Genomic DNA, 15,053 nt, shown 5'->3' with positions numbered 1-15,053 from the left:
TCCCGCGGGATAGCAACAAACGAATTCTACGTGAACGGAGTCGCGGCCAACAGCTAGTTAATAAATAAATGAAACTAACATTTATGTCTTCGATATTATAATTAGAATTAAGTTTGGACCGTACACTAAAAAAATGAAATTTATTAAATGACTTCCTAAAGAGCCTATTTTCCTTCTGTCCATTCCTATATTGAACAAAAAGTCAATACAATCGTGACTTTTTAGTAAGGTGCGGCCACATGCAGCCGCTCGTCGCTCGTTTGCATATGATTCTGAATTTTTCCTGCGACTTAAAAAAAGTAGCGTCAAGTCGCCGTGTCGAGCAGCAGCAACAAGATGTCTGCTTGCAGGAATGATCTTGGTCTTGGAAGCTGATTTATTTAGTAGCAGTCGTGGCCGTGGCAGTGGTACAAATAAAATAAATTGGAGTGAATGAAAAAAAAGTGTTTTTTTTTTCGAAAATGAAGAGGTTTTTTTTTTAGCGATAAAGCTCAAAATATTCAGCTTCATTGCTATATGTCACGTGACCAGATATATCGCTGGAAACCTGGAAACGAGCGTCGCGCGATTTGCATGTGGCTGCGCCCTATACGACATGACACTTGCATGACACGAACGAAAATAGTGATAATGATAATGAATAGTTAGTTGCACAGAGTACTTTATACATATACGTTAGTTGTATGAACTTATGATATGAGCTGTTATGAGCCATAGTACAGTACAAGTACCTACATTGTTCCATGCAAAGAGTATTGTAATGTATGTTCCTTTAGTAGTCTGTGGTTCCATGAATGAACTTCGTACGAATTTATCAATGTTTTTAGGTTAAAGTTGTGATAAACAATATTTTTATTTATATAAAAAATACCTTTCCATTGTTGGTACAGGTTTAACGTAAATAAATTAATTTTCTGATTAAATATGTTAGCTTCAATAAAGGTAACCAGTAAAAAGTATTTGAATAGTACATGTTTAGAATTAACAATAGTTGTTTCAATATTTTAAATAAACATGTAATTTATTTTTCAGAGAAACATCTATAAACCGTATTTGCTTGTATATCGCAGTGTTCACAGTCAATATTTAATAACAAAAGAATCTGATGGGACAAGAGAAATTACTTTGAACCATGAAAAAACGAAGTAATTTTAATTACTTATATGTGTATTATAGAAGCATCTAGTAACCATCTTTCTAATATCTATTATGAATCCGCAAATCATTTTGTTTTTTTGTTCTGCTTTCACGCCTTAACTAATGAACCAATTGCCATGAAATTTTGGATAGGTACCTTGCCTACATATATTAAAAAACCAGTATAAATAATACAAAAATTGCAGATTAAATAGCAGGCAACAGCTAGAAGAATACATCCTCATCCATTTCTGGAATAATTACCTGTCTTAAACCACATTATGGCAAATTTGTGTGGTTTTCATAACAAATATAACACAACAGAAGTATTAGCCTACCCCGGAGAGAGCCACTTGCATGGTACTACCTCCCCTAGACTAGGGTTGAAAAAGTAATCATTAGCCCAGGGGTAGGGATGACAGTTCCATACATTTTAATACTACCCCTGGGATAGCTCTTAACTGGCAGTTAGCTTACTCTGCTCTGTGTAAGTCTGTCTTAAGGACATAGAGAACATCAAATATGAGCGGTTACAATTTTATTATAGCTGTGGTTTGTCACACTACTTTGTGGATATGTAATTAAATGAAACCATCACAAAGGTATAAATAGTAGATTGTACAACAAGAGCATAAAACAAGCCATTTTACCCAAGATGTTCATATAGCCACCCGAGCTGGTACGGCAAGGGTGGATAGACACGTCGAGGGGAAAATGGGTTTAATGCTCGAGTTTTACACTCTGCTTTTCAAGGAAATGAATTAGCAACAGTAGAACAAATAATTCAGTTTCTATGTACCTTTAATTTTTTATGCATTATTATAATAATTCTATTTTCTCAATTCAATTCAATTTTTGGGATTATAATGGCCCCATCGAACGATGCGATGATTCCGCCAATGTCGAGGTTGGATAAGACACTGCCAGACGACTTCAGGTCGAGTACGGTAGAGCTGTCCTTGTTCGGTAGAATACCAGCCACAACCAATCTAAAACAAAAAGTAACCACCTGCCACCACTGAACAACACACTACTTAACGTATAGTTAGAAAGAAACAGTTTATCTACGGGATTATTTTTCATTCAACTAAGGGATTGCAAGGGGATTCGGGTTTGGATTATAATTTGATGTTATTTTTAGATAAAAATGAGTCTAGTATACTACAAAAGGGGGAGAAAACCAGTGTTAAAAGGAAATTTACGTTAACAGGTCTACAGATGTTATGGGGTAGTAGGTCGTACATAGGAACAGATATTTTTGGACATTCCAAGAATATGTGTTCCAAAGTTCCTTCGCCCATACCACATTCACATATTGAATTGTCCTTAATTCTGAGTTTAGCCAAAAAAACCGGGGAGCAAAAGTGACCAAGGCGCAGCCTTATTATTGTCGTCGTGTTCAGTTTATTGAAATTTCGGTATTTAAAAAACCATGGTCTTGAAGGAAGGTCGGGCTGCAAGTTACCATAGTGTCGTCCTTTGGTCTGCTGTGATCTGTGCCACAAATTTTCCCAGATCTCAAGAAGTTGAGGACGGACATTAGATCTTAAGTCACGACTAAAGGATTTGTCATAGGTATTGATTCCTAACTGGATAGCATCTTTTGCATATTGGTCCACTTGTTCATTGCCTACTATGCCGCTATGGCTGGGATCCAAGCCAGAACTACCTGAAGATTATTTAGATGGCATGATCTTAGCTTCTCTTTAATTTTTAGAGTTAGATAGAAGTTATCTTTAGAATGGAAAGGGAGTTTCACTATTCTATTTTCTCAAACATGCTCGGAAATGTATGCGTTAATGTCACGAAATAGAGACATGAAGTTTCTCATTTATGGCTCCCTACCACCTCCCTACATAACTTCTTGGCCTAGGCCATGAAGTATGTATGAAAATCCATTATTGTTCGCTGCTCTAACTTTTAAATTTGCTTACTAACATTACTGACAAAAGAAAAATTACAAACAGCCAACCACCACTACTCTGTATGCATTTGCGATGCGATGCGATGCGACGGACGGACGGACGGACGGACGGATGGATGGATGGACGGATGGACGGACGGACGGATGGACGGAAGGACGGACGGACGGACGGATGGATGGATGGATGGATGGATGGACGGACGGAAGGACGGACGGACTGATGGGCGGACGGACGACGGATGGACGGAAGGACGGACGGACTGATGGACGGACGGACGGATGGACGGAAGGACGGACGGACGGACGGACTGATGGATGGACGGATGGACGGAAGGACGGACGGACGGACGGATGGATGGATGGATGGATGGACGGATGGAAGGAAGGATGGATGGACGGACGGACTGATGGACGGACGGACGGATGGACGGCAGGGCGGACGGACGGACGGACGGACGGATGGATGGATGAAATATTTCCTCACATTGTTTGAGAAAAGCACTATAAAAGCCTCGGCCAGAATAGGGATTGCTGGACTCATTTTATCCCGAACTCGTCCATCAATCCCTTACTTCATGGCCTCTGCAGTAATGTACTATTTTTTTAATTTTACTGATTTATTTTGATTGATTTTTAGTTTTATATAAATTAAAAATTATTTAAAAAATATGTAGAAACTTTTTTGTTAGTGGCTGTTGACACCTGATTACCTTGGCCTTAAGTTGGTCTTAGACGAAGATTTTATTTTATGCACTAGAGCATAAAAAGACATTTTATGTCGCCTAGATACAGCATAAACACGAACTTTACGAGCATGAGAAGTTAAAATATCTTTTCCTGTTACTATCACTTTTTGTCTTTATATTAGCCTCCGGAGACCAGAGACCATAGATTTAAAAAATAATTAGCAAAGCATTTTTTTTTAATGAAACACTTCTTGTCCAGGAATTCTTTATCTTTGGATATGATGAGCCACCTCATACAAGCAATCAATACAAATAAAGAAGACACCTCCTTAAGAGCTATAGTCTTATCTGCAAAAGGAAATGTGTTCTCAGCTGGACATAATTTAAAAGAATTAGTAAGTTAGAAAGAATTTTGAAAAAAGTCTGGTGATTTATTTATCTGTTAGCATTCAAAAATTGCTGTGTCCATTAAGAGGTAAATTTTATCAATGTTTAGTTTATTTTGCTTTTCTATAGGTAAAAAGTCTAAAAAAAAAAATAAGAGGTAATTCATGGTGACTAAGCAAATATATTTAAATTAATTTGGTCAAAAATATCTGTTTTACAGTTGGTTTTTCAACGAAATAAATACTTATGAGGTGATGTAAATTTTTGAACATGAAACTACCGTGAGACTCACTCATATTAAATGATATTGTAACGGATAACTCACGTCTTAAACCGAGTTTAGCTCGACATGTTTCGGCTATTTCGGGGTGTGCGTGTTGCGGCAGCCGCCGAGTCGCGTGCTCCTGAGAAGAAGGGCTACGAAATAGCCCGAAACATGTCGAGCTAAACTCGGTTTAAGACGTGAGTTATCCGTTACAATATCATTTAATGTGATGTAAATTATTGCATGACAAGACAATTAGAATTAGGTACAATTAATTTCCTGCTAAACAAGTTTTGTGACTGACTTTTTTAATTTGAATTTAAATCCTGCTCTTAAATATTACTTGTGTTACAAAGTATTTCATTTAATTAATTTATAATTTCAGCAATCAAGTACTGGGATTGATCAGCATAAATTGGTGTTTCAAAAAGCGACTGAGCTAATGAAGTCCATAGTCCAAAGCCCTGTTCCTGTCATAGCTAAAGTAAGTTAGAACCATCAAATGTGGCAACTCTACCTACCAAGAATAACTCCTGGATGGAACATCTACAGTAGGGGGCGAATACCTAGGTCTTGGCAAATGTTATTAAAAGGGGTCATGTGCAAGGTTACATTTATGAAAATTAAAGCCAATACCGATGCTAAATTTAGCGCGATTAAAATTGTCGCGATTTGTCTTTCTGCGGTGCTACTACGAAATTCGAAGTTCGTATTGTACCGTCCCTCTCACTCTCGTATTAAATACCTAATATAAGCGTCGGCGGGACGGTACGATACAAACTTTGAATTTCGTAGTAGCCCTGCTGTTGTGCTTATAACGTGGAATGCTAATGACGTTCAACCGAGCGGTCAAAACGCTCGAATATTCGCCCAGATATCATTTCTCATCAGATGACACGCATGCTTATTTGCCTCCCTCTTATAATACAATAAAGGTAAGTGTAGCGATGACCGTTTATGTGTAAAAGTACAAAGTAAGGTATCGAAGGGGAAGTGAGCGATGCGCGGGGTGGGTGCACTTAGCAAGCGTAACTGCCGACCAGCTCGCGCAACTGTCACATGCGCAAAAATCCTTTCTTTCAACGGCCAGCGCTACACTTCCGTGCCGCCTGCTGTAACATGTTTATTCTACCTTGCTATAATAGAGTTCGTAGAGTTCACTTGGAACGGCAGAGTTGCCATAACTGACAGTAGGTACCAATTATTATTTTATTGAATAATATGAAGTTCACGCATTCACAATACTACTTGTGCTATTACTTATTCTGTGACAATACAGACTCAAATTCCCAATTCCCCATTTTCCATATTTTCCAAAATGCCCACACACACACACACACACACACACACACACACACACACACACACACACACACACACAGTGCCGGTTTTAGCACTTCCAGCGCCCTGGGCGAGATTTGCACCCCCCACCCGCCTCAGAGGCTTCGCTCAATGAGCGAGAGGATAAAAGGGGCGCGTGGCGCCTGCAGGCGCCCCTTTCAGTCCCGCGCCCTACCCCAAAGCCGCTACTGCCCACACAAGTTCTTGTGCGCCCCAGGGCCCGCGCATGACCTAAAACAGCCCTAGCGAAGCTCGCGAAAATATGACAAATGTTATCGTTATCGCAGTATTTTTGTGCACTATGTAACTTCATTAGTTCATTAAATTGTTCAAATTGGTATATAAAAAAAATGGTATTTCATTTACTACAGGTCACACTGCAGGCTGGGCGTGCTCCGTTTGACGTATTCTTGGCGTTTTCTACCGTACAAATTAATGTGATTCGTTCCTCGCGCCAAACGAACGCCGCGTATCACGCTTACATTGTAGAAGATATTTAAAAGGCGTAACCGTCTTTAACAAAATTGGCATCAATCGCATCAATTGAAAATTTTTAAACTTATGTACTTACCTTAATTCTTCTTACAGGTAAATGGTTTTGCAACCGCAGCAGGATGCCAGCTTGTTGCCACATGCGATTTAGTTGTATGTTCGGACACTAGCAAGTTCTCCACGCCTGGGTGAGACCACTATTATAAAGAAAAAACCGGCCAAGTGCGAATCGGACTCGCGCACGAAGGGTTCCGTACCATTTTCTATACAACATTAGATTTTAGCAAAAAAAACAAGTTTGTTGTATGAGAGCCCCCCTTAAATAGTTATTTTATTCTGTTTTTAGTATTTGTTGTTATAGCGGCCACAGTAATACATAATCTGTGAAGATTTCAAGTGCTTAGCTATTACGGCTCAAGAGATAGAGCCCTGTGACATACGAACGGACAGACAGACAGACAGAAAGCGGAGTCTCAGTAATAGGGTGCCTGTCGTATCGCATAACGTTTTTTGTCCTAAAAATGTTTGGCATACTGTTGAATGGCATACTACTCGTTTGTCCTAATAATTTTTGCGCATACTCATTTAAAGTCCTAAAAGTTTGTCCTAATATTGATCTCTAAAATCTAATTACCTAAAGTAAAATATCGTCCCTACTTTGAAAAAAGCTGGTACCTCAAAATCGATGATCTTTCCGAGTGAACTTAATGAACATTGTTTTAAGGGTCAAATTAGTTTACGTATTGATTTGAGATACGAGATTTTTTCAAAGTAGTGACGATATTCCTAACATAAAACCTCCTAAAACCCATATGTTGAAGCGAGCGAGCAAGACCTTCCGGGGCACCCCGACTCGGATAGGTTAGGTTAGAAGGCTAAGGCGGGAGCTAGCCTTCGAGGTTATTTTTTTTGTTATCCCTAAACGATCCCTACTATAATAATAACCATTACAATACGGTTTACGGTATTTGACTATTTTGTAGGTATATGTTTTATAAATTAAAAATGCCTGTTATCGAATAGAAAAAACAATTTTTAAGCTACCTTTACAAATAACAAAGTTATATAGGTTTGAAATTCAAGATTAGACAGAGAAAGACATACTGACATGTGACGTCACACGCCAGTACCGCCATACTTGCTGCATAGGCAGGTATATAGATTTTACAAAAAATCACTATAAATCCAATTTTCAACCGATTTAAATTTTCTCTTCGCTAAACACTATCTGTTTATCTATATTTTCATAATTATATTAAGATATGGCAAAATCAGGAGTTGTCAAATACCGTATTATGTGTAGGAGTAGCAGTCGGTGTCCTTTCAGAGGTTTATCGTGGATACAATAAAATGTAGACGGATGATTTCTCAGATGAATCAGGATTTATTCAATTACAGCACAGCAACAAAATAACAAGCAGTGAGTCGACGGGCGGAAGACGAGAGAGAGAGCAGTAGACAACCCATGGTGTTGTCATTACACAAAAGGTCATAAGGCATGCCATGCAATAGAGATAATGCATATCTACATGCCCATTCATTGTCAATCTTAACACTTCCCCTTATGCATTATAATCTAATGCCGAACACAACAAATTGCATGCTTGATGACTCTACATAGACTCTACATTGACTCTATATAGACTCTACATTAACTCTATATTGACTCTACATCAATCCTACATAGACTCTACATCAACACTTTATTGACTCTACACAATGCAAGATTCAAGTAGGTATACAGTCCAAACCATAAAATAACAACCTATCATGCTAACTTAGCATAAATAAACAATTCATGATGCATGTACACATAATCATAATTAGCAAGGCTTTACACACATTTTATTCATCAATAAACTGTTTCTTCTAGCACTTAATACCTTAGTTAGAGCATCGGCTATCATTCTTTCAGTACTCAGATACTTTACAACCATAAACCCTTTTTGCACTAAATCTTTAATAAAATGAAATCTAACATCAATATGCTTAGTGCGCTTATGACACAATTCTTTGTTCTCAATTAATTTATGCGCACTCTGATTATCATTATAAACAATAATGCTCATACGGGTATCTGGAAGTATCTCTGACATAAGGTTCTGTATAAAACATAAGTCCTTAGATACATCTGCTATAGCCATATACTCAGCTTCAGTACTACTCAACGCTACCGACCTTTGCTTTCTGGATTCCCAATTAACTGTGTTATTTCCCAGCTTTATAACGAAACCAGTATAAGACTTTCTATCAAGACAGTCATTTCCCCAGTCAGCGTCACTATATGCACTTAATGACAATTCCTTACTTTTTATAAACAATAAACCGTAATTAATTGTACCTGCTAAATATCGTAGCAAACGCTTGGCAGCTGACCAATGTGATTTCCCATAACAGTTATTATACTGACTAAGTTTGCTACACGCGAAAGCAATATCCGGTCGTGTACAGACAGACAAATACATTAATGAACCAATAAGCTGTCTGTACTTGAATGTGTCATCACTTAAACATTCATTTTTATTTTCCAATTCTAACTTAGTACACTGAAGCATAGGTGTATATACAGGCTTACAATTAGACATATTAAATTTATTTAAAATGCTCTTTATGTACACAGTCTGGTCCAAAGACAAAGTCCCGTTTTTTCTATCTCTACGAACACGGATACCTAAGTAGCTTTGTATGGGACCCAGATTTTTAATGTTAAATTCTTTCTCTAATGTTTGCAATAGCTTGACTTTACATAAGCTATCTTTTTGATAAAACAAATAAAAATCATCAACATACAATGCTACGATAACAAAATCATTTTTTGACCTTATGTAGTACACACAAGGTTCACTTTTACTTTGAACCAAACCATTGTTACACAGAACATTGTGAATTTTTAAATTCCACATGCACTAGATTGCTTCAGTCCATATATACTTTTTTGAAGTAAACATACCTTATTATGGTCTACATTATAACCTTTAGGTTGTTCCATATAAATGGTCTCTTCTAAATTTCCATTCAGAAATGCTGTAGTTACATCAATGTGATCTATATTTAAATCTAGTTCATTTGCCAAACTAAATAATATCCTCATGGTAGAGTGGCGTACGACAGGCGAGAATGTATCATTGTAATCAATCCCCTCCTGCTGCGTAAAGCCCCTCGCGACGAGTCGTGCTTTATGACATATAAAATTACCAGAGGCATCATTTTTAATTTTATATACCCACTTACTTTTTACCACATTGACGTTCTTAGGTCTGTCTACCAGCTTCCAAACCTTGTTCTTCATTAGCGAGTCGTATTCCTGCGTCATAGCAGCTCGCCAGTCATCAGCATCAGCGCTGGATACGGCCTCTTCATACGTAGTTGGCTCGAACGCACGACCATTCGCCATCAAAGATAAATCGTAATCGGCATACCTCTTGGATAGAGCAGAACGCGTACTACGCACTGGACGCTCTGTAGAGGTCGAAGGTCGGGCTTCCGCCTCTGCCGTCACTTCCCTCCAGCAGACGTGGTGCTGCCCGGTGAGCACTCTTTCACTCCCGCAGAACCATCAGATAGAGAGCCACTCTCACTTGCAGAGCAATACTCTTCATCAGCTCCATCTGAAAAATTTAATGAGTAATTATGATCACGTTTAATACTCTCTAAAATGTTGCTACTATCATTTACAACTCCTATATCAGTACTATCATTCCTGCTAATAGACTCGATGCTACTCTCATTTACATCACTAGGACTACTACTTTCGTTCCTATTACTAATTCCTATGCTACTCTCATTCACATACCTAGGACTACTCGTTTCGTTCCTACAAATTCCTATGCTACTCTCATTCACATCACTGACAATAGTACTCTCATTCCTACTGCTGGAACCAATGCTATTCTCATTCACATCACCTGACAATGACACATTGCAATTATCCTCATTATTTATAAATCCATAAATAAAATCCAAATTAAAATTATTGCAATTATCATTATTATTCTGTCGAAAATTATAAAACCTATTTTCTAAAAATTCTACATCTCTTGACAATACAACTTTTCTCGGGTCTAAACAGTCAGCCAACCTATAACCTTTACTTGTGTCTGAATAACCCACAAACACATATGGTTTTGACTTTGCATCTAATTTACCACGTTTAACATTTGGTACCTTTACATATGCCGTACAACCAAAGACCCGGAGTTGACCAAGGTCCACTCTAGACCCAGTCCATACCTCCTCCGGAATACGTCCACCTAATGCCACTGTTGGATATCTATTCTTCAAATATATGGCGGCCATCACAGCCTCACCCCAAAAACGGCGGTCCAGACCGACTGCTGCAGCATGCACCGGACTTTATTCATTAAAGTGCGGTTGAGCCTCTCCGATATGGAATTCTGTTGTGGACAATATGGCACTGTTGTTTGATGCACTATACCCTTTCTTTTCAAGAAATGAGAAAGTTGTTTGTTGCAATACTCTCCGCCATTATCTGAACGTAGACACTTAACATACAGCCCTGTCTGCCTTTCTAACATACTAACTAATTCAATAAAACGGTTACATACCTCAGATTTCTTCTTTAATAAGAACCAAATGATTTCCTCGTGCAGTCATCCGTGAAGGTGAGCAGATATTTCGCGCCACCCCAGCTACTCGGCAGTGGGCCACATACATCAGAGTGTATCAGAGCTAGCGGTTTATCAGCTAGCACACTTGCCCCTTTAGGAAAAGGCTTAGCGGCCAACTTCCCCTCAAGGCAAGGAACACATTTACCTTCCTGCTGTCCTTGGTTCTGCAACAAAAGATTTTTAGGCAACCTATCCCCAAGCGACTGCAAATCCCTCTGATTAATATGCCCCAACCTCTGGTGCCACAATTGTTTTGCATCCTGAGTAGCAACTGCGGAACTAACAAACTCTCGCCCCTGTGAGGGTTTGTAGTTCACCACATTGCACGAATTCTCACCTATGCTCAATCTATACATACCGTTTTGTACAAAAGCAGACGCAACCCTGTTAAGACCTTTGTCTACAATGACACACCCTGTCCTGTCGAACCTCACGCTGTAACCTCGACTAATGAGCCTACTAACAGATATTAAATTTGTTGCAAGACCTGGTACATACAAAACGCTACACAATTTTCTTAATTTACCATTTAAGTTCAAAAATACATCACCTATACCTTCACATTGCATATGTTCATTATTTGCAACTGTCACTTTATTATTAAAAGTCTTCAAATTGACAAAAGAGTCCAGAGAATTACACATGTGCGAAGTACATCCAGAGTCCACGAACCACACATCCTGGTGCACCTCAAAACCTGCAGCCATGGCCTGGTCTTCGCTACTCTTGCTCCTGTGCTTCAGTTTAAATTTTAAACAATTTGCCTTCATGTGACCTACTTTCTTGCAGAAGTGACATCTTCCTTTAAATGATCTATTCTTCAAAAGAAATGCAGTGTTGTTCTCGGAGTCAGACTTCCTGTATTCCTCCTGTAACAAGCGAGCTCGGACAACCTCGCTGGACAATTTCTTTGTCATATTTGCGGTCTCCAAATTTGAAACAAGAGAATCATACTCAACAGGCAATCCACTCAACAATACCTCTGCTACTTCAGTGTCTTCAATTATTTTACCTATATCGGCCAATTGTTGAACATTTGTCATTATAGCTTCTATGTAATCTGACATGGACTTGAAATTGCAGAACTCTATTCTGTGTAATTGTCTTAATAAGAGTACTCTGCGCACCAAACCTGAATCTTCGAAGACGTCAGCAAGGCATTTCCACGCCTCCTTGGCGGTTTTGGCATTTCTTACGTATTGGTATAGGTTTGATTTAGTAGCTAAGCATATTCTTGCTAGGGCGCGCTGGTCACGCAGCACATCTCCCTCATTAGTACCAGTCTCCACAATGTCCCACAATCCATCATGCATCAATGACATTTTTACTGCGAATTTCCAAGAATGGTAATTGCGAGCGCCTTCCAGTTTTTCAATGCTGGCATGAGAGCTTGCGGCATGCATCACTGTCGCTTGCGAGTTTGCGGCAGGCATGTTGCCACGAGGTTCCAACACATCATCACCATTAGCAGGCATATCGCTCCAAAAAAATATAAATATTTGCGCTTACTTGTGTTCAGTCAGATGCTTAACCTCATCCATCCACGTTCTTCGTGAACTGGGCATACATAACCTGTAGGAGCAGCAGTCGGTGTCCTTTCAGAGGTTTATCGTGGATACAATAAAATGTAGACGGATGATTTCTCAGATGAATCAGGATTTATTCAATTACAGCACAGCAACAAAATAACAAGCAGTGAGTCGACGGCGGAAGACGAGATAGAGAGCAGTAGACAACCCATGGTGTTGTCATTACACAAAAGGTCATAAGGCGTGCCATGCAATAGAGATAATGCATATCTACATGCCCATTCATTGTCAATCTTAACATTATGCACATCAACATTCGACAAATAATATTTAGGACAAACGATAATAGTATGCCATACGTTATTAGGACAAAAGATGGTACGTTATGCCACACAACAATTATAGGACTAATAATTGTATGCCATCTGATATAGACCCTCAGTAATAGGGTTCCGTTGGCACCCTTTGAAAGAAAGAAAGAAAGAAAGAAAAATGATTTATTAACGGTCCCAACAGTACCACCACCAAACACAAAAAACAATAATATATTACTATACAAGTAAAATCACAATAAATTGGGTACGGAACCCTAAAAATGTGTCAAAATCTCTGGCAGTAATAAAGAAATATTTATTCCAGTGCCAACTTTGGAATATTCTGCTCAACTCCTGGAATAGCTGTTGGCAGATGCGTACCCAAGTCGCGAGCGATGTACATGCTCTTTACGGGTAAGAACAACAATCATCATCATCTTGAAATTGCTTCTGTTGGTGTAGGCCAGCATCCACCGTGAACCCGCGGCTTTCACCAGGTCATCCGTTCAACAAAATAACAAGAACAAGAAAATGCCCAAAATCAGTGGCGTAGCGTGGGTGTCAGCTGCCCGGGGCAGAAGACAATTTTGCCGCCCTCTTATTTAGGGTACTCATTCTAATCGGTCCGAATCGTACATGCGACATTTTTTTTTGTTACGGAATTATCATCATCATCCCAGCCTATACACGTCCCACGCGGGCCAATACGGATTGGGAACTTCACACATAGCTTTAATTTTTTATGGTATTTTGCTGCCCCTAAATGTGCTGCCTTAAAGTAGCCTATACGAGTAAGTAGGTACGTTATTCAAGCTTCAGCCAGCAGAATTTTTGCTGCCTAATTTACTATTTTCATTCATAATATTAGTAAATTAATTTTATAATATTAGTAAATTTGTAATATTAGTGTTTTATATGCATTTCAGGTCTACCATTAACGGCCCAGGAAGCCTATGACAGTGGGCTTGTCACTAAAGTAGCTCCAGCAGATCAACTAGACGAAGAAGTAGACAAAATTGTTGAAAGCATAAAACACAAGAGCCGAAGTGTTATTGCCCTAGGCAAACAATTTTACTACAAACAAATCGACTTGAGCTTGCTTGAAGCATATGATCTAGGCGAGAATATAATGGTTGAAAACATAAACATGAATGATGGGCAAGAAGGTATAAAAAGTTTTGTAGAGAAGCGTAAGGCGAATTGGAATCACAAGTAATTTTGGTTATTTTTTATAGGCTTTAACTAGCAACTCTGTCTGATACAAAAAAGTTAGCCATACCTATCTACGTCTGGCAAAAGGATAACATAAACTAGAATTTATACAAATATGTTATTCATTTGTAACCTAAAATATATACATAGTATTTAAGTACAATATTGTTGCATGTTGTTATATTTTTAGATTTTTATTAACTTTGTACAGAAAGGTGACATTTCATAATAAATCAAGCACAATATTATTTATCACATTTAATCATTACATTTTATTTATTTACCACTGGTTTTCCGTGGTAGGTACTCATTTACATCAATATTACGTTTTGTTTAGTTCCATACAAAGCCAATCTAAACCTTCATGTAATCCTTTTCCTTCTACAGCACAAGCCGGTTGTAAGTGTATCTGAAAAATAATCAAGTGAAATGTTAAAATATTATACAAAAGCAACACCTCGTGGTTATAATAATGCCTGCACCACACACACACTACAAGTAGCATGGGAGTGGCGAGGAAAGAAGGCAGAGCCGTAGCGTGGCTACATCTAACATCGCAGCAGCGCGAAGAGCAGTGTAGCGCAGGGGTACTACATTAAACCTCATTCATTTAACTATTTTAACTGTTAGGAGGCCGCAATCAGACGAACAAATAGAAATACATACCCATCCCGCTGAAGTCCAAACCATACTTTACCCTTCTTCTGAGGTACAGTCGGTAAAACGAACGAATTAATTCAAACGCAAATGTAGTAATTGGTGTAAAGGTAGGTAGGTATCTAGTCTAAATCACTAAAAAAAACTAGATATTTAATTAAAGGTTAAGGTTAACCTTTTGAACGCCACAGTCGGCAACACACACACGACAAAATTAAACAAAAAATCGTGCTATAAGATTATGTTAGAAGATTATATTCAATGCCAATCTGGTCAAAACGGTCCAAAAACTAATGCATCCGGACTATAAATGGGCACTGACGAAGGTCATAAAATTTACCATGGGACTCCTAAAGTGCATCAGCAACTTTCACACATTACCTACTATATGAATATTGATGTAGCTTGAGGAGCCCCTGAGTATAATTTAATATCTGGAAATTTTTCATAATCTCTAAGTATCAACATCATTAAAATTTAA

General features: G+C 38.5%; 1 protein-coding gene across 2 annotated transcripts; it reads left to right on the top strand.

Annotated features, from left to right (window-relative positions):
* Positions 1-686: 686 nt before the first annotated feature.
* LOC141440756 (enoyl-CoA hydratase domain-containing protein 3, mitochondrial-like) lies at positions 687-14,153 on the top strand. 2 transcript variants are annotated; one of them, XM_074105303.1, is made up of 7 exons: positions 687-762; positions 1,033-1,145; positions 4,007-4,142; positions 4,785-4,883; positions 6,329-6,420; positions 13,029-13,117; positions 13,630-14,153. In XM_074105303.1, the coding sequence occupies exons 3-7, from the start codon at positions 4,026-4,028 to the stop codon at positions 13,917-13,919; spliced, it is 687 nt and encodes a 228-aa protein (XP_073961404.1). In that variant the 5' UTR covers positions 687-762; positions 1,033-1,145; positions 4,007-4,025; the 3' UTR covers positions 13,920-14,153. The 2 variants fall into 2 exon arrangements, with proteins under 2 accessions (XP_073961404.1, XP_073961403.1); XM_074105302.1 differs by lacking the exon at positions 687-762 and adding an exon at positions 771-942.
* The last annotated feature ends 900 nt before the right edge of the window (positions 14,154-15,053 follow it).

This window comes from Choristoneura fumiferana, chromosome 23, assembly GCF_025370935.1.
Source record: "Choristoneura fumiferana chromosome 23, NRCan_CFum_1, whole genome shotgun sequence".
NCBI lineage: Eukaryota > Metazoa > Arthropoda > Insecta > Lepidoptera > Tortricidae > Choristoneura > Choristoneura fumiferana.
This window is presented reverse-complemented; position numbering and strand designations above follow the sequence as displayed.

Bases quoted from the DNA above. Each gene is read 5' to 3' on its own strand.
- LOC141440756 (XM_074105302.1), top strand. The intron at 6,421-13,028 runs GTGAGACCACTA...TATTTATTCCAG, and splicing joins AGCAAGTTCTCCACGCCTGG to TGCCAACTTTGGAATATTCT. The intron at 13,118-13,629 runs GTAAGAACAACA...TATGCATTTCAG, and splicing joins GATGTACATGCTCTTTACGG to GTCTACCATTAACGGCCCAG.